This window comes from Rhinichthys klamathensis, unplaced genomic scaffold (genome assembly GCF_029890125.1).
Source record: "Rhinichthys klamathensis goyatoka isolate OS25496 unplaced genomic scaffold, OSU_Roscu_1.1 h1tg000021l_1, whole genome shotgun sequence".
Taxonomy (NCBI): domain Eukaryota; kingdom Metazoa; phylum Chordata; class Actinopteri; order Cypriniformes; family Leuciscidae; genus Rhinichthys; species Rhinichthys klamathensis.
This window is the reverse complement of record NW_026606572.1, coordinates 3,903,697-3,929,936: the sequence shown is the minus strand read 5'-3', so window position 1 is coordinate 3,929,936 and position 26,240 is coordinate 3,903,697. Positions and strand designations below refer to the sequence as shown.

At 43.4% G+C, this 26,240-nt stretch overlaps 1 protein-coding gene across 1 annotated transcript in view; it reads left to right on the top strand.

Moving 5' to 3' along the window:
- Positions 1-21,275: 21,275 nt before the first annotated feature.
- itgav (integrin, alpha V) overlaps positions 21,276-26,240 on the top strand; it is a 39,068-nt gene continuing 34,103 nt past the window's right edge. Inside the window, exons 1-3 of the mRNA XM_056241859.1 lie at positions 21,276-21,898; positions 22,507-22,643; positions 25,788-25,879. Of these exons, the coding sequence (XP_056097834.1) occupies positions 21,732-21,898; positions 22,507-22,643; positions 25,788-25,879 (396 nt within the window). The 5' untranslated portion in view covers positions 21,276-21,731. The remainder of the gene's footprint in view (positions 21,899-22,506; positions 22,644-25,787; positions 25,880-26,240) is intronic.

Sequence of the window (26,240 nt, the reverse complement as noted above, 5' to 3'; positions counted from 1 at the left end):
CTCATAAATCAACCAACTGGGCTCACACAGCTCAGTTGCGGCTGTCCAGCCGATGTGTTTTTAGTGGACGTTGTGTGTGTAAGGCCCCTGTGTTCCCCAACACAAAACACACACATAACTAAATAACACTTAAAAAAAAAAAAAAACGCATTAAATAAATCCGTTACAGAGAGAGTATCTCTCTCCGCGGATATTATTTTTCTGCCTGCACTTGAGACTGCCCAGTTCATGTGTTCAGGACATATGTGTTTTTCCCACTTTTGGGGGCACCTTGTGAGGGAAAGTTCAGCACAGTGGACACCACACTATGTTTCCCTCACTCTGTCAATAAAGGCTTCGGCCCCAGTGTTTGCCCAACACAAAACACACAAAGCTACGAATCAAATGAATTCGTTTTGGAGAGAAGACCTCTCTCCGCAAAGAAAACTTCTCACTGCAGAGAGAGGAAATCCCTCCAAACCTCTGCATGTCGCCTCTAGTGTTCCCACTAGATGGCGCCTTTGCATCACAAATGAACCAGCTGGGCCCATACAGCTCCGCTCCGGCCCGAGCGTCACTTGGCAAGCCGTTTCAGCGCCCGAGTGGGTTTTTGCGTACTGTAACCCAGGGTTACAAGCTGCAGTTTGCAATAAAACCTCCGCATTTCAACGGCGTTCTCTCTTCTCACACAGAAGAAAACGCCTCACACATTCTGAAAGAGGAAATTTCCTCCCTCCTAACAAGGGAGCGATTCAGATGGTGCCACCCAATCTGATAAACCATGGTTTTTATTCCTGGTATTTTCATGTTCCAAAAGGCGTGGCGCCCCCCCGCCCTATATTGGACCTTCGAGTGTTGAACAAACATTTGAGGAAATTCAATTTCAGAATGTGACACAAGCCTCTCTCGCCTGTGCCATAAAGCAGAACGACTGGTTCACATCAGTCGATCTGAAAGATGCTTTCTTTCACATAAGCATCTACCCTCCACACAGGAAATATCTTCGTTTCGCCTACCAAGGCGTTTGTTACGAATTCACAGTTCTTCCGTTCGGGCGCAATTTGAGTCCCCGAACTTTCTGTCTGTGTGCGGAGGTGGGCGTGGCGCCCCTGAGACTATCAGGGCTGAGAATTCTGACTTACTGGCTCATCATAGCCAAATCAAAGGAGAAGGTGTCGCTGGACACCGGCCGGGTGCTCGCGCACATCACATCCCTCGGGTTCAAGGTGAATGCGAGCGAAAACAATCTGACTCCCAGTCAGAATGTCATTTTCCTGGGCTTGGAATTGAACTCAGTCTCCATGCGAGCGCGTCTCTCTCAAGAGCGCGTTCGCTCGCTGATGGACTGTCTGTCTCAGTTCAGTGAAGGGGCGAGAGTACAATATCGCACATGCCTCAGGCTGCAGGATCTCATGGCTTCATCTATCCAAGTTGTGCCATTGGTCTCCTGAGAATGAGAACGTTCACGAAATGGGTTTTGTACACTACATTTCAGCCCGATTTGCGATCTCTGCCGCTCGGTAACGATGACGCGCGCCTGCTCGGCGGCCTTGCGCCATTGGGAGAGCGAGAACTTTTACGCACGGGGAACCCCCCCTCGGGACGGTACGATGCGAAAAGTTTTGACGACAGATGCGTCCTTAACAGGCTGGGGAACCACCCAGGAAGGCAGAACGGTGAACGGTCTGTGGCTGAGCAGACTACGTTCAGCGCACATTAACTATTTAGAGCTTTTACTATTTGGAAAGCTCTGAATCATTTTCTGCCTTGCCTGCAGGGACATCCTGTTCTAGTACGGTGCGATAATACCACGGTAGTGGCTTATATCAACCGTCAGGGTGGCATGCGCTCGTCGAAACTCCACGCTCTAGCTTACAGGCTTTTGGTGTGGAGCAGACAGGTTTTTCTGTCATTACGTGTGACTCATGTCCCGGGCATTCGGAACAGAGGCGCGGATCTGCTATCGAGGGGAAACCCAATCCACGGGGATTGGCGTCTTCACCCGCAGATAGTGGAGAGGTTATGGATGAGATTGGACAGGCAGCCGTAGATCTTTTCGCCTCGCGCGAAAATCACCATTGTCCTATGTTCTTCTCGCTAAAGGACATGGACGCGCCCCTCAGGGCAGACGCACTGGCCCACCCATGGCCCAAAGTGCTGTTGTATGCTTTTCCTCCCCTGTGCCTGATAATTTTCACACTGGCCAGGGTGAGAGAGCACGGCCTGTCTCTCATTCTGATAGCACCCAGGTGGCCCAAAGCCCCATGGCTGGCAGAGATAATCTCTCTGTTATACGCCGAGCCATGGCGCCTCCCCCCTCGCACGGACATACTGTCCCAAGCCAACGGGGAGATTTACCACCCCCACCCGGGCAGGGTGGCTCTCTGGGCCTGGCCCGTGAGAGGACGAACCAAAATGCACTGGGGCTCCCGCCGCGTGTAATCGCCACTACTCAGAAGGCTAGGGCCGTTTCCACGCGATCCCTATATGGCTGTAAGTGGCAAGTGTTCGAAGGGTGGTATGATGGGCGTGGTTTCACATCTTATCAGTGCTCGGTGCCTGATATTTTGTGTTTCCTGCAAGACCTCATGGAAAGAGGCAGGTCCTTTTCCACTATTAAGGTCTACCTGGCTGCGATTTCAGCCTGTCATGTGGGTTTTGGGGCTCCACCGTCAGGCAGCACCCTCTAACCCGCAGATCTATGGAGGGTGCACGCCGCTCTTTGCTGGTCATCAGGAGATCTGTTGAATCTGTCCCAGAGTGGGACCTCTCCATGGTGCTGGAAGCGCGGTCTCTGTATCCTTTTGAGCCTCTGGGGAGTATTTCCCTTAAGCTGCTGTCCCTCAAGACAGCTTTGCTCTCGGCCTTGGCATCTGCTAAACGGGTCAATGAGCTACATGCACTCTCGGTTCACCCCTCGTGCGCCAAATTCTCCCTAAGTGGAGATAAGGTTTTCCTTAAGCCTAACCCGGCCTTCATGCCGAAATGCTTCCCTGCGTTCACGTCGGAGGTTTTGGAGCTATCCGCTTTTCACCCTCCACCCTTTGCCTCCCCGGAGGATCAGGGGCTGAATGCTCTGTGTCCCGTCCGTGCTCTGCAAGCATAATGACCAGGACCAGTGCTTTCCGCAAGAGCGACCAGCTCTTTGTTTCAAGGGCTCCCCTGCACAAGGGGAGTCCCATTTCAAAGCAATGCCTCTCACATTGGCTTGTGGACGCTATACTATGGCTTAGGAAGCAAAGGGAGTGCAGCCCCAAGGGGCATCAGAGCTCATTCCACAAGGGGCTTAGCCGCCTCTTGGGCTTTGTTCAGGGGAGTGCCACTGCAGGACATCTACTCCGCGGCCAGCTGGGCCTCTCCTCATACCTTTGAGCGTTACTACCGGTTGGATGTCACCAGAACTTCGGTGGCACACTCGGTCCTAGGGGTAGGGTCCTCTTAGCCCTTTCCCACAGCCCCGTTTGGTTAACCAACGAGGAGTGAATGGGCCGGCTGGCCATGTTCATTCCTGTCACCAAGCATTCGCATTCCTTCTTGGGTTTAGCTGTGTGCATTGGTGGTGCGGGGGCCATTATCATGTATGTGTCTCATGCATGTTTCATGCCCTGCTTGTCCACAGCAGTTATCGTGGCGGAGAACTTGCAGGGTCATGTTTGTGGGACGTGTCAGGCACCGCCTCTCTGAGGTGACCGTCCTTCTCTGGCCTTCAGAACCTCACTGTGAGTGTATTGGGCAATCGGGGAGCTGTCCATGTCTCTCCCATAGGTGGATCTCGAAACGAGATGATGAAAGAGAACAATAGTTTACTGTCGTAACCCCGGTTCTCTGAAACATCGAGTGGAGAGATCCACCAGCTTTGCCCCGCTTGCCGCACGAGAAGCGAATATACTTACTGAGGAATAGCAGCGCGCCCAGCTGTGATATGCCCGTAGGTAAGGGGGTGTGGCCTCACCTGGCATTGGCTGCGCGCTTCTGTCTGTTAGCCAGACTTGGTGCAATTGGATGCTTCTGCAGAGGTCAGGTACGGATGCCCTTCCCATAGGTGGATCTCTCCACTCGATGTTTCAGAGAACCGGGGTTACGACAGTAACCTATTGATTGCTGCTGTCATGAAGGCTGTGTCATCAGGTGAGTGTTATGCAACCACATTCAAGAAAGATCCGTTAGTTTCATTATAATCTGGGTAACATATGATTCACCCTGCCGCAATACAATTATGTTTTTCACAAAATAAGTTTCTGAAAAAATATAAATTTATGCAATATGCAAGTGGTCAACCTAAAAAATTACTTTGTAACAACTAAACTGCAAAGTCATTTTATAGAGACTTTATATACAGTCTAGTCATGTCTAAAGTGTCTTTCTTTGTCTGTATTGCGGTTATTCTGTAGCAGCCGTTTGACATCAGTAACTACAGGTTAGTGATGCTTTACACTGCTGTTAGATGTTTCCCCAGTGATGAGTTCTACACACAAGTTACCTCTTCTAAACTCTTTGAAAACATTCATTTGATGGTCTACTCTTAACATGACCTTGAAAATGTGTTTTAGGTCAATGTCATGTTCTGAATCCAGTTTGTGAGTCAAAAGCAGAGCACTCTTTAACTGGCTTTCAAGAAATGAAGCTCACAGACATTAAAGGAATAGTTCATCCAAAAATGCTAATTTTGTCATCATTTACTTACCCTCATGTCATGTCGTTCAAACCTGTATGCATTTCTTTCCTCTGCAGAAAACAAAATAAGATATTTTGAAGAATGTTTCAGCTGTGTTTGTCCATACAATGAATGTCAGTGGTTGAAAACAACATTGACTTATTAGTATGGATAAGAAAAAAAAACACTTTTCCAAAATAACTATGTGTTCGGTGAACTTTTCTTTTAATGGCAAACAGTAAGACATTAGAAATGAAATGACAACTTGGAAGATTTGTATAAATATCTTTATTTTATTTTTTTCACTTCAATTAACTACATAACAGCGGTCTGTAAACCCACAACACAGGGTTATTCTAGTTCTGAGCTTCCGTTGTTGTTTAGATAGTTTTGATACTGTACTTAGTTTTAGTTTTTCAACATGTAGTTTTTATTTTAGTTTTAGTGAGACTGCTTTAAAAATGCTAATAATAAAGAAATATTAAGTAAGATTCAAATTTTGATTAACTGACAGCACTAATTTTTAGGTTTAACTTTAACATTTACATTTTGATTATTGATGCACAAATAAGCGCATTACAGTGTGCTGTTTTATTAAGCTCCAGATTATGATATTAAGATTACTTTGATTTACCTTATAATTTATAATTATTATATTTAAATGATGTTTTATTAACAAAGTTCGGGAGGAGCACGTTCAGATAATTAACACAGGTGGAGAGTACTCAGCAGTCAATGATAAGAGGTGTATATACAGGTCCTTCTCAAAAAATTAGCATATTGTGATAAAGTTCATTATTTTCCATGATAAAAATTAAACTTTCATATATTTTAGATTCATTGCACACCAACTGAAATATTTCAGGTCTTTTATTGTTTTAATACTGATGATTTTGGCATACAGCTCATGAAAACCCAAAATTCCTATCTAAAAAAATTAGCATATCATGAAAAGGTTCTCTAAACGAGCTATTAACCTAATCATCTGAATCAACTAATTAACTCTAAACACCTGCAAAAGATTCCTGAGGCTTTTAAAAACTCCCAGCCTGTTTCATTACTCAAAACCGCAATCATGGGTCAGACTGCCGACCTGACTGCTGTCCAGAAGGCCATCATTGACACCCTCAAGCAAGAGGGTAAGACACAGAAAGAAATTTCTGAACAAATAGGCTGTTCCCAGAGTGATGTATCAAGGCACCTCAGTGGGAAGGAAAAAGTGTGGCAAAAAAACGTTGCACAACGAGAAGAGGTGACCGGACCCTGAGGAAGATTGTGGAGAAGGACCGATTCCAGACCTTGGGGGACCTGTGGAAGCAGTGGACTGAGTCTGGAGTAGAAACATCCAGAGCCACCGTGCACAGGCGTGTGCAGGAAATGGGCTACAGGTGCCGCATTCCCCAGGTCAAGCCACTTTTGAACCAGAAACAGCGGCAGAAGCGCCTGACCTGGGCTACAGAGAAGCAGCACTGGACTGTTGCTCAGTGGTCCAAAGTACTTTTTTCGGATGAAAGCAAATTTTGCATGTCATTCGGAAATCAAGGTGCCAGAGTCTGGAGGAAGACTGGGGAGAAGGAAATGCCAAAATGCCTGAAGTCCAGTGTCAAGTACCCACAGTCAGTGATGGTCTGGGGTGCCATGTCAGCTGCTGGTGTTGGTCCACTGTGTTTTATCAAGGGCAGGGTCAATGCAGCTAGCTATCAGGAGATTTTGGAGCACTTCATGCTTCAATCTGCTGAAAAGATTTATGGAGACGAAGATTTCATTATTCAGCACGACCTGGCACCTGCTCACAGTGCCAAAACCACTGGTAAATGGTTTACTGACCATGGTATTACTGTGCTCAATTGGCCTGCCAGCTCTCCTGACCTGAACCCCATAGAGAATCTGTGGGATATTGTGAAGAGAAAGTTGAGAGACGCAAGACCCAACACTCTGGATGAGCTTAAGGCCGCTATCGAAGCATCCTGGGCCTCCATAACACCTCAGCAGTGCCACAGGCTGATTGCCTCCATGCCACGCCGCATTGAAGCAGTCATTTCTGCAAAAGGATTCCCGACCAAGTATTGAGTGCATAACTGAACATAATTATTTGAAGGTTGACTTTTTTTTTTTGTATTAAAAACACTTCTTTTATTGGTTGGATGAAATATGCTAATTTTTTTAGATAGGAATTTTGGGGTTTCATGAGCTGTATGCCAAAATCATCAGTATTAAAACAATAAAAGACCTGAAATATTTCAGTTGGTGTGCAATGAATCTAAAATATATGAAAGTTTAATTTTTATCATTACATTATGGAAAATAATTAACTTTATCACAATATGCAAATTTTTTGAGAAGGACCTGTATAGACTCAGCAGGCTCACCTCAATCCATTGACAGTTTAGCAGCACCCCTCCACCGCCCCTTCTCCATACTTCTAGTCCTAACTACTTACATAGGGGGAGTACTCTGGGTTCGGGCCGAACTCCGGGCTCGGAGCCCTCCCCCCGGACAGCACGCCAAATACGCATTAAACTTTACTCCCTCTAATTCGCCTTTGGCTAAGCCACACCCTAGAATGTAGATTGAGCAATCACAGCGCAGCCAAAAAAGAGCTCCCACAGTGGTCCGACACTTTTTCACAGCGCTCCATTGACTTTAACACAGGCGTCTCATATTTTTGGTCTCGGCCGGCTATTACCGTCGTAGTTTTATAAAAAATATGGTTAAACGTTGTGCCTGGGGCATTTGTAACTCAGATACGCGTTTCCCAGAGAGGTTGGAGGGCGGTGTCTGTTTTTTTCCCTTCCCAAACCGAAGTCAAATCCTGACAAGTGTCGTCTAGCACACGCTGCTAATAAACGTTATACTCGCGTAGTCCGTTTGCTTTGTAATAACGATTATAGAAGTGAATAGAGACCTACCCAGCTTTGCATGAACAGTGTTGCTCCTTGATATTGTTAGTCCCAGCCTCCGTCTCGATTAGTAGGATATGCGGTGGTTCGTTTTTTGACTGTGACCGGTATGCTTTTGTTTTGCCTCTATTTGGATGCCTTGTTGTTCCTTGCGTTTCACCTGTATGTTGTGAATATAGCCTTCGAACGTATATTGCAGCCCCTTTTGCCTACTTCTATCGGACACTTTATTTGCTGCTGTATAAAAGTTTGATAAAATTTCAGCAGGAAGAGCTGTCACAGCATAAGCCATGTTGATACCAGAGCCCAGATGAAGTTTGTTTGTCGGACGTAGCAACAGTAACTAAGGGGGGCGGGGCTTAGCCAAAGGCAAATTGTATGTAAGTGTGAAATATATTTCACTGCTGTAATCTGCAATATTTATGTGATCATAATGGCCAGGCCTTTCTTATGTCCCGGTAATGTTGTTGTTATGTGATCTTCTGCCAGAAACATCAGGTTGATCTGCTGCTGTCCAGAATCAGGTGGTTTGTCTTCGTCTGGCATCTCAGCTGAGACCTGTCCTCTATGGGTGACCCTACCAGTAGTTGTGAAGTACCAGTGGCGTAGCTCTCAGCATCACTGATGCACACAAGCCCTCACAGCACGTCAAGCTGCAAACCGTGTGAGGGACCCTAACCTTCCCTAACCTACAGTAACTGCTTAAAAGCAACCGCATATCAACCAACCAATCTAAACATCCTGACAACCACATAGCAATGCACGAAAAACCAATAAGAAGAGTCTGCCAACCGCAAAGCAACATGCCAACAACCGCACAAAACATCCCTAGCAAATGCATGGCATGCTAAGGAAACAATTCAAAACATCCTGACAGCCATGTGGCAAAGCACCAAAAACCAATTGGAACAACCTAGGAACCGGATAGCAACACATTGACACTCCGGGCTCCATGTGACACTGTGATGACTCAGTGTCTGGGCTTCTTTCTTCGGGGTTCCTCAGGCAGGGGCTCTTCGCTGATGTCCACGTGGATTCGAGGAGCGAAGCTTCTGCTGGTTGTGGAGAAGCTCTCAGTGATCAGGACACGTCCATCAGGATGCTCCGTCTCCACCAGTGAAGGGCAGTTGAGTGTCTCCCACAGTCGCTGCTTGATCTTCAGTCCTAGTTTAAGACTGTAGGGACGCCGCCGACCACTGCGTGTCTTCATCATGGGCTCCACCACAGAGCGGTAGATGTCCTGGTAGGCCTGTACGCTGTAGCTGTGGATGGAGACAGGCTCATCCTGCTGACACACGTCCACTGAAGAGACTGAGACTGCTGGACGGATGTTCGGGAAGGACAGCAACGTTCTTCAGGTAGCGCTCTTCCAAACCTGTGGGTCTTTGAGCTTTGGCAGAGATACAGCTGTAAGTGTGATCTAACCTGACTGACATTACAGCTGCCAGCTGTGAAAGCTCACAGGGGTCTGGACTGGAAGAGAAGTCCTCCACCAAGAATCCCTTCAGGTGTGCGGGAAGAGCCCTGGTTCTTCTTGACCGACGCTGCTCCATGATAATGAATCAAGAAGAACTACAAAGACTGGACAAATCACTAAGACTTACCAAATTGTAGAGTTGTGAAGAGCTTGCAGCAAGTGTGTTCAGGCTTCAAGGCTTCAGAAACAGTTGTGTTAATTTCAAAAATCAACTCAAGCTCCTGGACTGACATAGAATGTTGAGGATCATTTAAATGTAAACAACACTTGATATCAGCAGTAAGTCAATTAGAGCAGCATGAGCTCTATGGTACATGTACTGTTATCTTTATATATATATATATATATTAATTGTAACTCTTTTATGTCAGTAGTTCGTAAACAAATCTGTGTTTTGAGCTAATTTTTTAATTGAACAAATGGCGTAGGTTTGATTTTGAAATTGGTGGGGACGGGGACATCAATGTATAAATATATTTTAAGTTTTGATTGAAATTATTGCTAGGGATATATCAGTGTCACTGGATATTGGTAGGGACACGTCCCTAGCATCCCTACTAAATTCTACGCCCCTTGTATTCTCTTCGGTTCTGTTGTCGAGCCGTGTTCAGTGACGATGCAGATGTGTTATCAGTGCGCCCGAGCTTCGTTTATAGTCTGAGGGAGACGCACGCTGTAAACAAAACAATCTTCGCAAACATGTCTAAGGATTTCGACACAGAGGAAGAATTGCATTTTTTTTGCCCAGCCATATTTATTTGAACCCGAATACACGGACACACCAGATACACGTCAGCAGCGTCTTACGTCATCAGCGTCACTGAGGACTCGTGAACGCGGCTTGACAACAGAACCGGAAGAGAATACAATGCTGAATAAAGTCGTAGTTTTTGTTATTTTTGGACCAAAATGTATTTTCGATGCTTCAAAACATTCTAACTAACCCACTGATGTCACATGGACTACTTTGATGATGTCTTTATTTCCTTTCTGGACAAGGACAGTATACCATACATACATTTTCAATGGAGGGACAGAAAACTCTCGGACTAAATCTAAAATATCTTAAACTGTGTTCCGAAGATGAACGGAGGTCTTACGGGCTTGGAACGACATGAGGGTGAGTCATTAATGACATAATTTTCATTTTTGGGTGAACTAACCCTTTAACAATTTTTTTTAATCTTCATTTTAAAGGCCCTATTTGATTCGATCCCAGATATATGGAGATCTTAATGTGGCTTCATGAGAAAATTTGAGCACATTTTCAGTGGTCAAAAACCAAATGTGGGTCACTTTGCATACAGCTGATAATTGTTTTATTTTGAAGAGGAATATCTGAACATAAAATAATGTTGAAACTAGAAATGTCTCGTTTTTTTCTATCAGCACAATTGCAACACCTGTCTGAGTGCCATAAATATTCCTTTTCCAAAGTTTGTGTGCCTGTAACTCTCAAAGTAAAAATATCTTAATATCCTTCTAGATTATCATTTTTAATACATTATTCTTTTGTAATCTTCATTTTTAAGGCTGTTTCTCAATCGCATATATATATATATATATATATATATATATATATATGGGGATCCCAATGTGACTCCATGTTCAAATTGTTGTATTTTACCCATTTCCAATGGTCAAAAACCAAATGTGGGTGTAAACAGCTGATACTTATTGTGTTTGAAGAAGAATGTCTGGAGAACAAATTCTGAAACTAGAAAGGCTTGTTTCCCTCTATGACAATAATTGCATATTGAAAATAATTTCAACCATTGAAAATGGGTAAAACTCAACAAATTGAACATGGAAAAAAAATAGATGCATAGTTTCAACATTATTTGTTGTTCAGATATTCCACTTTAAAAGAAAACAGTATCAGCTGTATGCAAAGTGACCCACATTTGATTTTGGCCACTGAAAATGTGTACAATTTACCCTCATTAAGATCTCCACATCTCTGGGATCGAACCATAGGGCCTTTCAAATTAAGATACCAAAAGAAAAGTTTGTTAAAAACCAAAATCTAACAGGATATTAACATATCTTTAATACTTCTTGAGTTACAGTCATGCAAACTTGGGTAAAAAAAAAACCCACAAGAAGTGCTTTTTCCCATTTTTGATCTTTCACTGTTGGCATATAGGAAGTGCAACAAAGATTGCTTAAGTCAACAGGTTTAACTTATAGACATACCAATCTCTCGTGTAAAAATAAAATAATTATCCTGCCATCTGTCTAAAGTCCTTTTTACCCCCTCTAATTTGGCTCCAAATCTCAGGTGAAAATTGTCATTTTGACCCCCCTTTACAAAATAGTGGATTACTCAGTAAATATACATCCATGGCATTTAATATTTTGGTTTTCATCACCATTTTTGTTTGCTTGTCTTCAGAAAAAAATCTCAACAAATTCAAAATATTTGAGCCGGGGAAGTTTCCAAAATTTGGTTGCTTTGACATAAAATGACCATACAAGCTTTTTTGTTGTTGTTTTTCAGTATTTCTTTTTCAAATAGATTTGCAGACAACAGACAAGCATTGCCCATCAGCATTGCTCATATTGATCTAGGTTCACTGTCTTGCTTGAGGTTGGTTGCTCATATCATACAATTCTGTTTTGTAACCTGGCTGTATCTTGATTTTGTAATTACAAGACGTCATGGGAAATTTGCATGAACAGAGACTTGAGGAGGTTATGAGTAAGAAACACGGTGAGGCTCAACAGAAGCAAGCAAAGACAATAAATTAAATATGCTAGTTATATTCAATCATTAATGCCTGTTGACATCCACAAATAATATTTATTCATTTTAAGGTGTGCACTTGTTTCCCCGACACTGCTGAAAACAGCAAATATGGTAAAACGTACTCGGTTACTAACGTAACCTCGGTTCTCTCTAGAGAGGGAACGAGTACTGCGTAATAGCTTTACGCTAGGGGGAAAAACTCTTTTCCGCGAGATACTGAAGCCAAAAATTATCCTTAATTTTTTATTAATGTAAAACGCTTTGCAGCAGCAAGCAGACATAGGCGAAACAGCTCGCGCGCCTATTGGTTGCTCTGCAGCAAATGCAGCAGCCTATCGAGAGAGACTCTGCGTGACGTAATGACCAATGGGGGCAATTCGCGCCCATATCGTCACGTCCCGCCAGAAGGGGCGTGGTCTCACCCTATAAATATGCTCGTTAGGCTGATACTAGCTGGTTTTTATCACTGAAGCGAACCAGAGCGTATTCCAAGCACGGCAAGATACGCAGTACTCGTTCCCTCTCTAGAGAGAACCGAGGTTACGTTAGTAACCGAGTACGTTCTCTTACGAGAGTATCTCTCGTACTGCGTAATAGCTTTACGCTAGGGGAACACAATGCAACACGCCGTGCGTACAGGGATCCAACACCAAAGTCCCGGGGGCCGAAGCCCAGGGCTCATGTAATGCATAATCACCATAAACTCACAATGGCCCTCATTTATCAAAAGTGCGTACACCAAATTTCCAGCGTACACCTGGCGTACACCCAAAACCACGGTGACTTTGAGATTTATCAATATGGACGTTGGTGTACGGCACGCTCAAATCCTACGCCAGCTCAGGAGGTGGTGTACGCACGTTTTGAGTTAGTGCGGAAATGTGCAGAAAAACAATTCCCAACACCACAAAACGCACTGACAAACTAAAAGATATTATATATTATGACCCACAGTAAAAAAAAAAAAACAACAACATAGTAATTATAAACTTCAGTGTTTATTTTTGTGCAACATGGACTTCAATGTTTAATTTGTGTGACTTTACCAAAGCATTTGATTTGTAGCCATATGTATTCCTTCAGTTGCGAGCCTGTGCGCTTTACCCTGACGTTTCATGGTTTGGATCGGCAGGTGCGCACGGACTGAGTTCGGTAACGAAAGGCTTTCAATGACCAAAAAATAATTCAGACTGACAAAATAATAAAAAATACATTCTTCTTCTTTTAAATAATAATAATAATACAAATAATAATAATGACATTCTTCTTCTAAATAACAAAAAGCGTCATTAATAATACAAATCATACTAATAATAAGAAGAATATTACAAATTGTCATGCAATTATTAATGTGAATGAATGGTACTCCACATCACATCATCATCATCACTGTTGTACACCCCAATACATGTAACGTGATTCGAAATTGAATGCAAATCATAGACTGTAAGATGCTAATTCAAAAGACGTGCTGTAAAATAATGCATTGTGATAGGTCATTTCGGCTCCACGTCAGAGAAGTTTCTCTTCTTTGCCGTCTTCCGTGTGTCCATGGCGTAAAATGAGGGCGTGGGGGAAGCGGAGACTTGAATACATAGGGGCGTGTTATTCTAATGACGATCGTTTTCAGCCGCGGGATTTATCAAGGGCAGGCATTGCGTACACCTGGATTTCAAAGGTACAGCTTCATAAATCAGGCGGTGAGAGGAGTGTAAGCATAATCTTACGCCAACATATACGCCCGTTTCTATGCAAGAATGATAAATGAGGGCCATAGAGTGGGGGAAGAGAGGCTGGAAGCGTCATTCCCTATAAAAAAGCACCCAGAGGGGCTATTATATGACAATAAAACGCGCAGCCAGGGTGAAAGCTTTCAGCCTGATCTGGGTGGCCATACGTTCAACACTCATGGGGCTGCAGTAAACTCAGCATCTGGGCCGCACAGCGGGGCAGATAGCACTGAATTTTAGACCGCCAAAAGCTTAGCTTGTAAGGCGGGTACCTCCAGGTTATAGTATTTTATAAATGTAGACGGCGAGGCCCAGCCCGCGGCCGTACAGATATCTTGCCGGGAAACCCCGCTCGACCACGCCCACGAAGAGGCCACGCCTCTCGTGGAGTGCGCCCTGACACCCAAGGGGCACTGTAGGCCCTTCGCAGAGTAAGCGAGCGCAATGGCATCCACTATCCATCTGGATAGGCTCTGTTTTGAGGCGGCGAGTCCCTTGGAACGCCCGCCAAACAAAACGAACAGCTGCTCCGTCTGTCTGAAAACAGACGAGCGTGACACATAAGCTCTCAATGCCCTGACGGGGCAAAGGAGACTCGCATCCTCCTCCTCACTGAGAACCGGAAGGGCGGACAGGGAAATTACCTGGGCCCTGAACGGTGTATTGAGGGATTTCGGGACATACCCGTGCTTTGGTCTTTCAGATCTATTGACATAAACCAGTCCCCGTGGCGCACTTGCGCGAGGATTTTCCTGGTCGTAAGCATTCTGAACTGGCGTTTGACAAGCACTCTGTTCAGCTGTCGTAGATCTAAAATGGGTCTGAGACCCCCATCCTTTTTCGGTACCAGAAAATATCTGCTGTATAGGCCCCCTTCGCTCTGAGCCTGAGATAAAGGTTCTATAGCCCCTTTGCTCAGTAGTTTCGCTATCTCGGCACGAAGTAGATGAGACACTTCGTTTTTCACCGTAGTTTCGACGCGCGTCGTATAACGACGCGGGCGTCGAGCGAATTGTAGCGAATAGCCTCTCTTTATAGTGTTCAGCACCCATTCTGATATCCCGGGAAGCTTTGACCACGCATCTGCATGAATAGCTAGGGGCAGAATGAAATCCGGGCTCTGGTCGCGGCAAAACGGCAGCTCGAGAGCCCGGGCATACTGGGAACACAACACCGTGTTTACAGCGTTCGAGGCGGGGGGCGCGCTGATCACAGCGGGCGGCCTGACCGCGCTCAGCTTTTTTATGGCAGATTGTGCAGAAAAAGCGAGCGGGGGAGATCCCGTAGGAATCGGCGTGTCTGTGACAAAATGTGGGCGCGGGGCTGCGGGCACATTTATTACACTGAAAACACTGTCGTTCATGGCCGACTGAATGTGTTTTGGTTTCGTTTTTACAGAAACCAAGGGACACGCAGCATGTAGTGTGAGCGGGCATGGTGACATGGGCGCGTTTACTACATTGTTTGCACAATCGACCGGAGTCGATTTTATTTGTGCTAGCCCTGCACCGTGGCGGGCTGTGTCTGTGTGTGGGAATGGGCACTGGGTGGGCATTCTTACAACACTTATAACACCATCGGCCGTGGCCGGAACACCAGAAAATGCACTCTTTATTGGATTTATCTGGGTAGCCGTAAAAACGGCTTTTGTGCGCAGGCAAACGGGCTGAGACACCGGCTGGCTCACTGCGAAATACACTGGGACAGTCGCGATGTTTGGAACTGACCGAGCGAGAAGTTTTGGTGAAAATCCGGCCGCAGCGGGATCTGAACACCGTCGCTTTCCTAGAATGGCTAGGAAGATTTTGAGGCCTCGGGCTTGATCTCAATCCTCGGCCGGGGCCCGCGCTGAGGGGGGCGGCGTCCAGCAGAGCGAGAGCACGGTCTTTGGTCTCGGGCGTGGCGGCGCTGTGAAGCGGCGGCGGCGGGCGGTGCAGGCTGCGGCTGAGAACTGCGAGCAGACGGCTGTTTTGAGCGGCCTGCAGCGGAGCTCGAGCGCTTCGGAAGGAAGTGCTTCATAGCCTGCGAAGTCTTTTGCACCTCCATGAATCTGTCCGCGAAATCTTTGACGGCAGATCCGAAAAGGCCCGCTTGTGAAATGGGCGCGTCGAGGAACACAGAGCGCTCGGCTTCCGTCATCTCGGACAGCGTCAGCCATAAGTGTCTCTCAGCCACGGTGAGAGAGGCCATGTTTCGTCCTATGGCCTGTGCAGCGGCTTTAGTAGCGCGAAGAGCGAGGTCTGTAGCGCTTCTCAGGTCCGCCACGCAGATCGCTCCGGGTCCTTCCTCGTCCAATTTAAGGAGAAGGTCGGCTTGGTAGATCTGCAGGATAGCCATAGTGTGCAGCGCTGAAACTGCTTGCCCGGCGGCGGTGTAAGCGCGACCGTGCATGGTTGACGTCACTCGGCAGGCTTTAGAAGGTAGCGTCGTGTGAGCGCGCCGTCCAGCGGAGGGCGGGCAGAGATGAGACGCTACAGCTGGTTCCACAGGAGGAACAGAAAGGTATCCTCTGTCCTTCGCGCCATCCACCGAGGAGAAAGCAGCAGAGGCAGAGGTACGCAGCCTGGCGGAGAAGGGGGCGTTCCACGATTTAGTTACTTCCTCGTGAAGTTCCGGGAGGAAGGGCGCGGGCCGCGATTTCGTCGGAGCCTCGTCATTTCCGAGAAAGCGTCCGTCCATTCTGTTGCGCGGCGGCTGCGCGGGCGCCTCCCAATCGAGGCCGATGCTTTCCACGGCCTGAGAGAGCAGACGCATCAGCTCAGTCTCAATGCCGGTTCTCTTACCAGTGGGCTGGCGGGAAACGCTAGCGGAGGGGAGACCAACGGAGCTCGCCCAATCCTCACTATCGGATGCCAGAAGAGAACACGCCTCGGAGGGTTCGTCAAACTCGTGGATGGACGCGGCGGCAGGCGGCGGCCGTTGTCCGTCAGTGAGCGACTCGAGCGAAACCGGCGAAGCTGGCGGGCGAACCGGCGAGCTTTGGCGGGCTGGAGAAAGCTCGGGAGCGCGCTGGGCGCGGCGCTTCTTGCGGCGCGGCACCACGGCGGGCTGCGGTGAAGGCTCGGAGAATGATGCCAGGCGAGTCCTCAGAGTCACCATAGGCAAAAGCTCGCAATGAGGGCATCCGCCGTCAGCGAGCGCGAGAGCCGCGTGATCCTCACCCAGGCAGGAAACACAGATGACGTGCCGGTCTCCATCGCTGAGCGGGGCGCGGCACGAGCCACAGGAAGGCATCTTTAAAAAGACGCAGCTCTTTTTGTGAGAGAAGTGTGAGTCGCGTCAAGTAAGCGAACACACACTCTCAACAGAGTAAATACACACAGAGTATGAAAAGGATATAGAACGCCGGAAAGCGCAGCAGGTACGGCAGTTGAAGGCGGCGAGGCCAGCGACTCCAGAGCTCGTCCCGCTGAAAGGCTTGCTTCGACGGCGCGGCTTCTCACTCCGGATCCAGCGATGCGTGTGCTTCGCTGAAGAGGTAAAAATCAGCTAGTATCAGCCTAACGAGCATATTTATAGGGTGAGACCACGCCCCTTCTGGCGGGACGTGACGATATGGGCGCGAATTGCCCCCATTGGTCATTACGTCACGCAGAGTCTCTCTCGATAGGCTGCTGCATTTGCTGCAGAGCCAGGGCCGTATTAAGACAGTGTGGTGCCCCTGGGCACTATACCTCAAAAGGCCCCCTATATTCAAATGTGTCAATTAAAAATGTACATAAATTAATTGACAGCGTCAATTCACGTTTGCCCAAAAATAATAATAAATCTATCAGGTTTCTTACCTCTACAGGCATGAAAAGGGGTCAGGGGTGAAAAAGGTGAGAAGGATATTACCCCTCTAGGGGGGTCCGGGGGCATGCCCCCCCGGAAGAATTTTTTTAAATATTCCATATTTTATAGCATCAATCTGATGCATTTTGAGATGCATTTTTTTGCCAACCTGGGGAGAGTTGGAGAAACTTAACTTCAGCCATGAGTCAAAAATATTATGGCCTCCGTAGCGTTAGCTAATAATTTCCCACCAGAGCTTTAGCTAGCTGGCTAATGTTGCGTTCTCTCCTGCTGTGTTCAACTCAATTCATCAAGCTGTAGCTAACGTTAGCTAAGCCTATGTCAACAGAGCTCCCGGGTAACTTAGATATAGCCTACCAGAAAATATTAGGGATGTCCCGATACCATTTCTTCTGAACCGATCCAATCCGATACCATACCGATCCGATACCAGCGCAGTAAAAAAAAAATAAAAAATCAAGTAGAATTTCTATAACTCTGTGTGTTGAACTGATAATCACTATTTTCTGTTAAACATAATCTACTTAATACAGACAACTTCATTATAAAGAAAAACAACAAATAAAAAAAAATATGATCATAACCTATGACAAAAATTCTATTATATAAACTAGATTAGTGGGTAACTCAGCAGTAAAATTTAGTCTAGAAAAATCACAAGTGCACAATAATTGTATAAAATCGAACATTTAGTGAAAAAAAAACCTTATTTAGTGAGGAACAAATAAGAGACAATAAGTGTAGCACTAAATCTGGTAAAACGTTTTCATGTATTAAGTTTAGCAGAACTGCTCCTTCCTTGATTTTGCGCAAGCAAAGGTGTCAACTACATCCCCAAAGTCCATTTCTTTGTTACCGTCTCCACAGTTAGCTCCGGCTTCGTCAGACTCAGCGCTGCTAGTGATAGCAATTCCCGTGATGTTCTCACAAAAAATCTTTCGATACCTGGAACATTGTGAATTGTAGCTACGTCTAGCGTCCTTGTCTTTCTTTAACTTTCTTTTTGCAAAACCACTCAATTGACGTCTGTCCAGTTTTGATTTTAATTCATTTTTTTGTAGCCGTTAAAAAAATGACACATTTGCACGTATTTGTTGTGGACCAACGCAACTCTGACAGATTGGGGAGGGGGGAGTGATAGTGGTCATGTAATCTTTATTTATTTATAATTTATTATTAAATCATTATTGTTATTATTATTGTTAAATTAGTGTTCATAAACGATTTATTTATGGTCTGTCAAGAATTTCAAGTTAATAATATAACAATTTACGAAAAATATTTTTAAAGCTTGACTCATGTGGTGCCCCCCTAGTGGTTGTGAATGGTTGGTGCCCCTGGGCACTGGCCCAAGTGCCCTTATGGATAATCCGGCTCTGTGCAGAGCAACCAATAGGCGCGCGAGCTGTTTCGCCTATGTCTGCTTGCTGCTGCAAAGCGTTTTACATTAATAAAAAATTAAGGATAATTTTTGGCTTCAATATATCGCGGAAAAGAGTTTTTCCCCCTAGCGTAAAGCTATTACGCAGTACGAGAGATACTCTCGTAAGAGAACCACTCTCTTCCAGTGGGTTTCGTTCTAAAGACAAGGAGAATGAGGAGATCTCGCTGGAGGATTTGATAGAGACAGAGAAGACGCGACAGAATAGTCACTAGAGTATACAAATCATGTCATTGCTATTCCTCCTTAGTTTGCCTGATTTTAAAAATTGTGACATCAACATTGTCTCCTGAAATAAAGGGACTCGTTCTTAAAATATAGCAAAAGCCAGTTTAGCTGAATTAAATTAGTATTTTGACGGTGATGCTGTGGTTTGACCAGAGGGAGGCAGTAAAGCTCTCAGATCTTGTCTTTGCTGGTGTTTGACTGTGTCCTGGTTCTTCAAGACTCTTCCATGCTGTTCTGAAGCTGTCGTCTGTTGTGTGGAATGACCCTCATCTCATGGTTTCATGTCCTGCAGGTCAGTGGAAGGGAAGTGTTTGAGTTCAGGCCTGATCTTTTTGACGATGAGGAGGCGGATGATACTTCAATACACTAAAGAAAAAGATGTGGCGTCAGCGGACAGGTTTACTGCAAGTGCTCCACCCACAAATGACACAGATGGTGAGAAGCTTCTGAATATTTGACCTGTTTCAATTGGACACTAGTCCTTTTTTCCCCAAAATTGTGAACAAATGGCAAGTAAAGCTAACACACTGAATGAAATTGTAAATTGCGTAATTGTGTAAAATTCTCAAGAAATCTAATTTAAATAAAATTGAGACAAAAAAATCGTGTATGTGTAAACATTTCCCCTTCTTAATTCAGTGGTGAGCTTGTCACCTCAAAGCAATCGTCTGTTTAATCTGAAATCATACAGTTATATAATGTACCAAGCATCAAACGAATTTGTCCATATGTTCAGCAACAGGTCATAAACATTCTTAACACTAGGCCTACTCCACTAATTGCTTGGCTTGGGCTGTTGAGAGATGGCCAACATGGTCAGAGGACTGGCATTTCCTATGATCTGCCTGAGAAAGTATGATCTCCCTTGCCTCGTTCACACAAATAAATAATATATTGCAGTGTATGTATAAATCACTTACAGTGCTATTAAGGTTCAACAAAAGAATCCCAAAAATTGTGCCAGTTGAGAAACCACATACAAAGCCCTGTCCTTATAACAAAAGCATTTAAAATATAGACAGACAAGATTTATTGCAGCGGCTGCAGAGAATTACTCCGTTTTTATAAGGACATTGACCTGAGGGTGGGCTATACCTTCCCCATCACCTAGCACCTTGTAAATGTTACAAATTATTTATATTTAAAAAAATGAAATTTCTATTCATCAAAGAATCCTAAAAAAAAATCAAAAAGTATTAAGCAGCACAACTGTTTTTAACATTGATAATAATAAGAAATGTTGTTTGAGAACCAAATCAGCATATTAGAATCATTTCTGAAAAATCATGACACTGAAGACTGGAGTAATGATGCTGATAATTCAGCTAATAAATTGCATTTTACATTCATATATATATATATTATAATGATATTTCACAAAATTCAATTTTTTTCTGTATTTTTGATGAAATAAATGATGCCTTGGTGAGCATTGGACACTTTTTTTCCCAAAAACACTTAAACAAATCTTACCCAACATTTAAATGGTAGTGTGATTCTGATTCTGAAAATGCACAACTTTCTGCTAAATAAGACCATGACTGCTTCCTGTTGAAAATAATTTGAAGGCTTTTAAAGCTACAAAACATTTGCCCTTGATGGCATTTTGATAAACATTTAAACATTTGCTTCTGTCCCTCATTCCTGTTCTTTTAAGCACCAAAACGCCAGGCTACCTTTGGAATGAGAAAATGACAAAAAATCATTCAAAAAGTGAAGAATGTTTTTAAGGGTTAGTGTTTAATGTTTTAAGTACTTTAGTATGTTTGTTGGATGCTCACCAGGCAAACATAATTATTCTGCCACTCTGCCATGCATCACATGATCCCAAAAGCCCCTTTGACCACACGCATGACCCGTCAGCTCTAAAACAAAAGTGACTTTGTTCCCCAGAGAGTGAGAATGTCGTTTGTGCTCCAATTTGCAAATGGTGCCTTTTATTTCCTCAGGAAACACAATCTTTTCAAGCCTTTTACTCTATGACATAAATGCATACTCTATACATAAAAGACCAGTTGTTCCATGTATACATTTGAGTTTACAGTATGTTAAGGGATTAAAATAATAGGCCTATGTCTTATAAGACAAGCCAGGCAGACATAAAAATCACCCAATGTTTCCTTTTCATACAAAATCTATGAGGGATCCCAGGGGGATTTACAGACTGCATTCTTGGAGACCTACTTCACTGCATTTAAGTCATGAATCACTGACAAGTCCATATAGCCTATGAATAAAATATCCTCAGGCTCTGAATAGTAATTTGTAATTGTCACAGTTATCTGGACCTTGTGGATAAAGTGTGGCTCAAGGACTCGGCTTACTGATAAAAAGCTGACAGCTTTTGTTCGCATTTTTAAAATGTTTACCAGTTCATGCCCATTTAAGTCATGCAGGCTATGCCCGCTGCGCGGAAGTTTCTCGTGACGTCACTGTGACGTTTCAGTAGGTTGGTTTATTTTCACTTCCTGTTCAGTGGGACATCCCGCGGCTCCATTCGAGCTGGACTACTTCAGTGTCCCTGTGTCCTACTTTACACTTTTGCTTCCATTTTACTGGACAGGCTAGAAACGAATGAGCTTTTATTGCAGCGGCCGGCCTGCAATAATGTAACGGACATTTCCGTGACTTGTTAGTGTGTGAGTGTTGCGTGTTATTATGGAGTGCGGAATCAGTGGCGATCATATGTAACTTAGGATAACGTTACTGCTGATCAACACATCCACCCACAAACCGCGCGATCTCCATCTACTCTCATACTCTACAGAGACACAAAACATGGGCAAACATCTCATCTGTTGTTGGCTTTGGGCTCTAGTGGCTCTTGTTTACTGGAAACGAGCACTTTCATTTAATCTGGACATTAGTAAACCCTCAGTTTTCTCTGGACCTCCAGGAAGTTACTTTGGATTTTCTGTGGCTTTCTTCAATCCTGATAATAAACAGTGAGTAGATGAAGTTGTGTGTAGGCTAAACCTAGTGAGGTGGCGAACTACAGACAAACTTGTTTGGATATCATAGGTGCCTAAGTTACTGTATTGCTTTTTATATGTTATTTTTTTGTGATGAAGATATGAATCTCAAGAATGCATGGATATTCTGAAAGAAACATGTATTAACATAACAATGCTCATTTTTATTGTAGGACTTACAATATAGAAGGCTCGGTCACCTTTTTTTGGCATATATAAAGTTAAATACAATATATATATATATATTAATTGTATTTAACTTTATATATGCCAAAAAAAAAAAAAAAAAAAAAGGCGAGCCTTCTCAGTGGTTGTTCCTAATCTCTGGAAAAGTAAGAACATATAAGAACAGCTCGGACTGCTGAAAATTTTAAGTCGATGCTTAAGACCCACCTGTATTCCTTCGCTTTCATTTCGAGTTGAGTTTTGCTACTGTGACATTCTCTACTGTTTGTTTTTGTTTATTTGTAATGAATAATATGCATTGTATATAATTGAAAGAAATATGTACATTTTAAAACTGTGTTTTAGTGTATTTAACAAAACAAATCATTAAAAACACATTTTCCCTCTGATTCCAGATTAAACATACTGGTTGGTGCACCCAGAGCAAACACATCTGATCAAACCCCATCGGTAGTCACTGAGAGGGGCGCTGTCTTCAGCTGTCCTTGGCAAAAAAGCGGCACATGCACACAGATTGAATTTGACAGCACTGGTAAGACGCAGCACTGTGTTTTTTTCAGACATCATAGTTTAATCTTTGCTCCTCCATGCTGTTATTTAAAGCTTTTTTGTGTGTATTGATTCACATTGCATGCTAGTGAAAGAGGTAGGGTTTGTCAGAGTTATTATAGGACCTTCTGAGTAGCCCGTGGCTCTTTAATGATTTATTGGGTCATATATCAGCTTTGCTCTAAATATTTTCAATAGGTGGAGGAAAAATAACAGGAGAGGGAGCCTGGGGTCGTTTCATGGCTCATCTAGGATTGTGCGATTGTTATTACAAAGTGTTTTGAATTTGAATTCACATGCTTGGCAGTGTCCTGCAACAGACAATGGAGTTGCTTTACTATTCATGTGCTGGCCTACTAACTAGATTGCAGATGTACACAAACAATCTTCACACTAACAGGACTTTGTTCAGGCTTATGTGTACTTGAGTATAGGCACCGTTTCTTGTGCCAGATCTCATTGGCATTCAGTGGCGGTTATAGACTAGTCTTGCGTGATTTACCCTGCCAGCCAAGCTGGATTGCTTCAAGAGGAACTACCAGACAAACAAAAAGATCTTCAGTTGGATTATCTCAGTGTGTTTAGAGTTCTCACCAACAACTGAACTATTCCTCTATGTGTTCTTTTCACCCTTAAAGAAGTTCTTGGGAAAAGAACCATGTATAGAGTAGCTTTAAATAATGCTGTACATCTATGGCAGAGTAAGCAGACAAGTTTGGAGTATATAATAATATTTAGTGGTATATTTTATGTATATTTACAATATTTGTATTTATTTATTTATGTATTTATTTATATTAAATACCAAGCCAAATGACAATGTAGATTTAGTATATGTATACAATTTAAATGCCAAACCAAATAGATTTGGGGAATTGTTTTTGTAAACATATTTTACAAATATATATTTAAGTTTTAGTAAATGCCAAACTAAGACATAGGCTACAGTTAAATGGACTGTGGTTACTGCCAAAGACTATAACAGTCTTAAAGGGACTTTGTTACTGCCAAGCTGTAAGTATCTGTTATAAGTGTCTGAATACTTTTTGGGGCCACCATATTTTCCATTTACCTCCAAGATTTTTATTAGTTTCCTCTTGCTTTCTTTGTGCACTTACTGCACTAGCGTAGTGTTTATATTTGTTACTCCATAACTAGTATTGCATGAAAGAAGCTTAAACATTCTTCTGTTAAATAACTGCCAAAGCATAACTGTGTCCTGACATGTTTTTACTGTGAATGACGTGTCCGTACAATAGTGTTCTCTGTGCTGGATGACCTGCTGGCTGTTTGAGGAGCAGGCACAGTCTAGATTAGAGAGAAATGTCTGAAGTATGAGATGGAAAACACTGTGTGGATCATGTAAAAACATTAATGCTGAACTGTTACAGCATGGTTGCACAACTGTGTTTCCACTGGGCCTTTGTACTGTCAACTCCCCGTTTGTGCTGTTTGGCAATAATTAAGTGCTTAATTCTAGTAAAGCCTGGGTGTTGTTGACCAGCTGTATGACTGTGTTGACCATGAGAAACACTGGGAAATTCCCAGCTCAGTAGCACAGACTGATGAGCAGCTGTGGCTTCCTGAGGCTGAGACTGTGGCTGAGATGAACCAAGGCAGCAGGGAAGGGATATCTTTTTTGGCTATATATATATATATATATGTGTGTGTGTGTGTGTGGCCTACTAAACCCTACATTATGGGGACAAAATGTCTCCACAAAGATGGCAATATCTGAAATACTTGTCCTTGTGGGGACATTTTTGGTCCCCATGAGGATAACAGCTTATAAATCATACCAAGTTTTTATGAAAATGTAAAAATGCAAAGGTTTTCTGTGATGGGTAGGTTTAGTGTAGGGAGACAGAATATACAGTTTGTACAGTATAAAAACCATTATGTCTATGGAAAGTCCCCATAAAACATGAAAAAACAACGTGTGTGTAGGATCTTGCAGACCTAGGAAAACTTTAGAGCATTTTTGGAAATGTTTACAAATCACATTTTAAAAGCTTTTCATTCATTTTGATTTCTAGGGCGAATATTATGGAACTAAAGAATGATTTCATGATTAAAATGACACCAGAATATTTTTATAATTAATCTGGTGCTCCTCATTTGGGAGTCACACTTGTTTATCTTCAGGGTCAAAAGTGACCGGACACCTGGAAATGAAACTTCCTCCTCCCCATCCTCTCCCTATTTTGAGAGGAATTGATGGCACTTATTAATATTTATGCAATAATTATGGTCCATTTTTGCCATTGAAAAAAAATTCTAATTTTTAGAAATATTTTTTCAATTAATGCAGTATTTCAGATTAATATAGAGACTAGGCCTTTTAAATCCAAAGGATTGGATAAAACAAAAATTTGATTTGAAGTGTACTGTACACGGTTTTGCATTATTATTACTACAGTCAAACCTGGGTACAGAGCATTTTATCTGCATCGTTGCCGATTTGTAGATTGTACCATTCTCAGATTCTTTGTGCTTTTGTCGATTTCCCATTCATTTTCCTATGGTCGGTCACAATTTTTTTTACGACCACTTAGCCTCCTCGAATCATGCCCTGCATGTTGTGTGTGTGTGTGTGTGTGTGTGTGTGTGTGTGTTCACATTCCAAATGCCATAAAAGTCGTACCATTCTGATGAAGCTGTGATTTTTAAAAATTCAAAACAGAAATATTTTCAGTCAAAAGTGACCGAAGAACACCAGTAAATCACTGACCTTTCTGCTGAAGCTCTGAAAACCCCTTTTTATTCACCATGTTCTACAAATATTCCATGCCTTGTTTGTGTTAATGAAGTTGTTTTGCTAATTTGATTATGTCATGAATAGATTCAGCTGTCCATGTTCATGACCTTGGATTGAACTTCAGATGGTTTGGTAATGAAGAGGATGAGAGAGTGCGGCGTTGCATATCAGCTCAACTTTTTGATCTATGAACTCAGATGCTTCTGTCCAGTCCTTTTGAAATCAGCTGGAATTAGAGGAACACGCCAGTGGATGAGATTGTAGTGATTGGAAGAGCAGTGTAGTCTACTACAAAGGACATGATGACAGTCTGACTAACTCTTATCTCTTCCTTCCCCATACCCCCTTCCTCTCTCATTCCCATCACAGATGACAGGAAGAATTCCAATGGACAGCAAATGGAGTTCAAGTCGAATCAATGGTTTGGGGCCACTGTGCGTTCCTCTGGGGACCATATTCTGGTGAGTCAGGGTGCACGTGTAGAAATTTGTTCTGAAATAAGATTGAAAAAAAAATTTGACCGCACTAATATATATATATATGTGTGTGTATACTACATACCGCACCATGTATACATATACATACATACTTTGAAATAGTTTAAAATTATGCAGCTGTTAGGTAACTTTATGATAGCTGTAAATTTATAAAGAGCGATGCTAATATTTTATTCGTTTGTTTGTTTAATTGTTTATTTATTTGTTAAATTTGAATCTACTTTTACTTATGCTTCCATAATCTCAGGAGAATCAATCAGGAATCAGGAGGAATCGCAAGTCATTTGCACAATTGTAACACAAACTCGTCTGTCATATTTATATT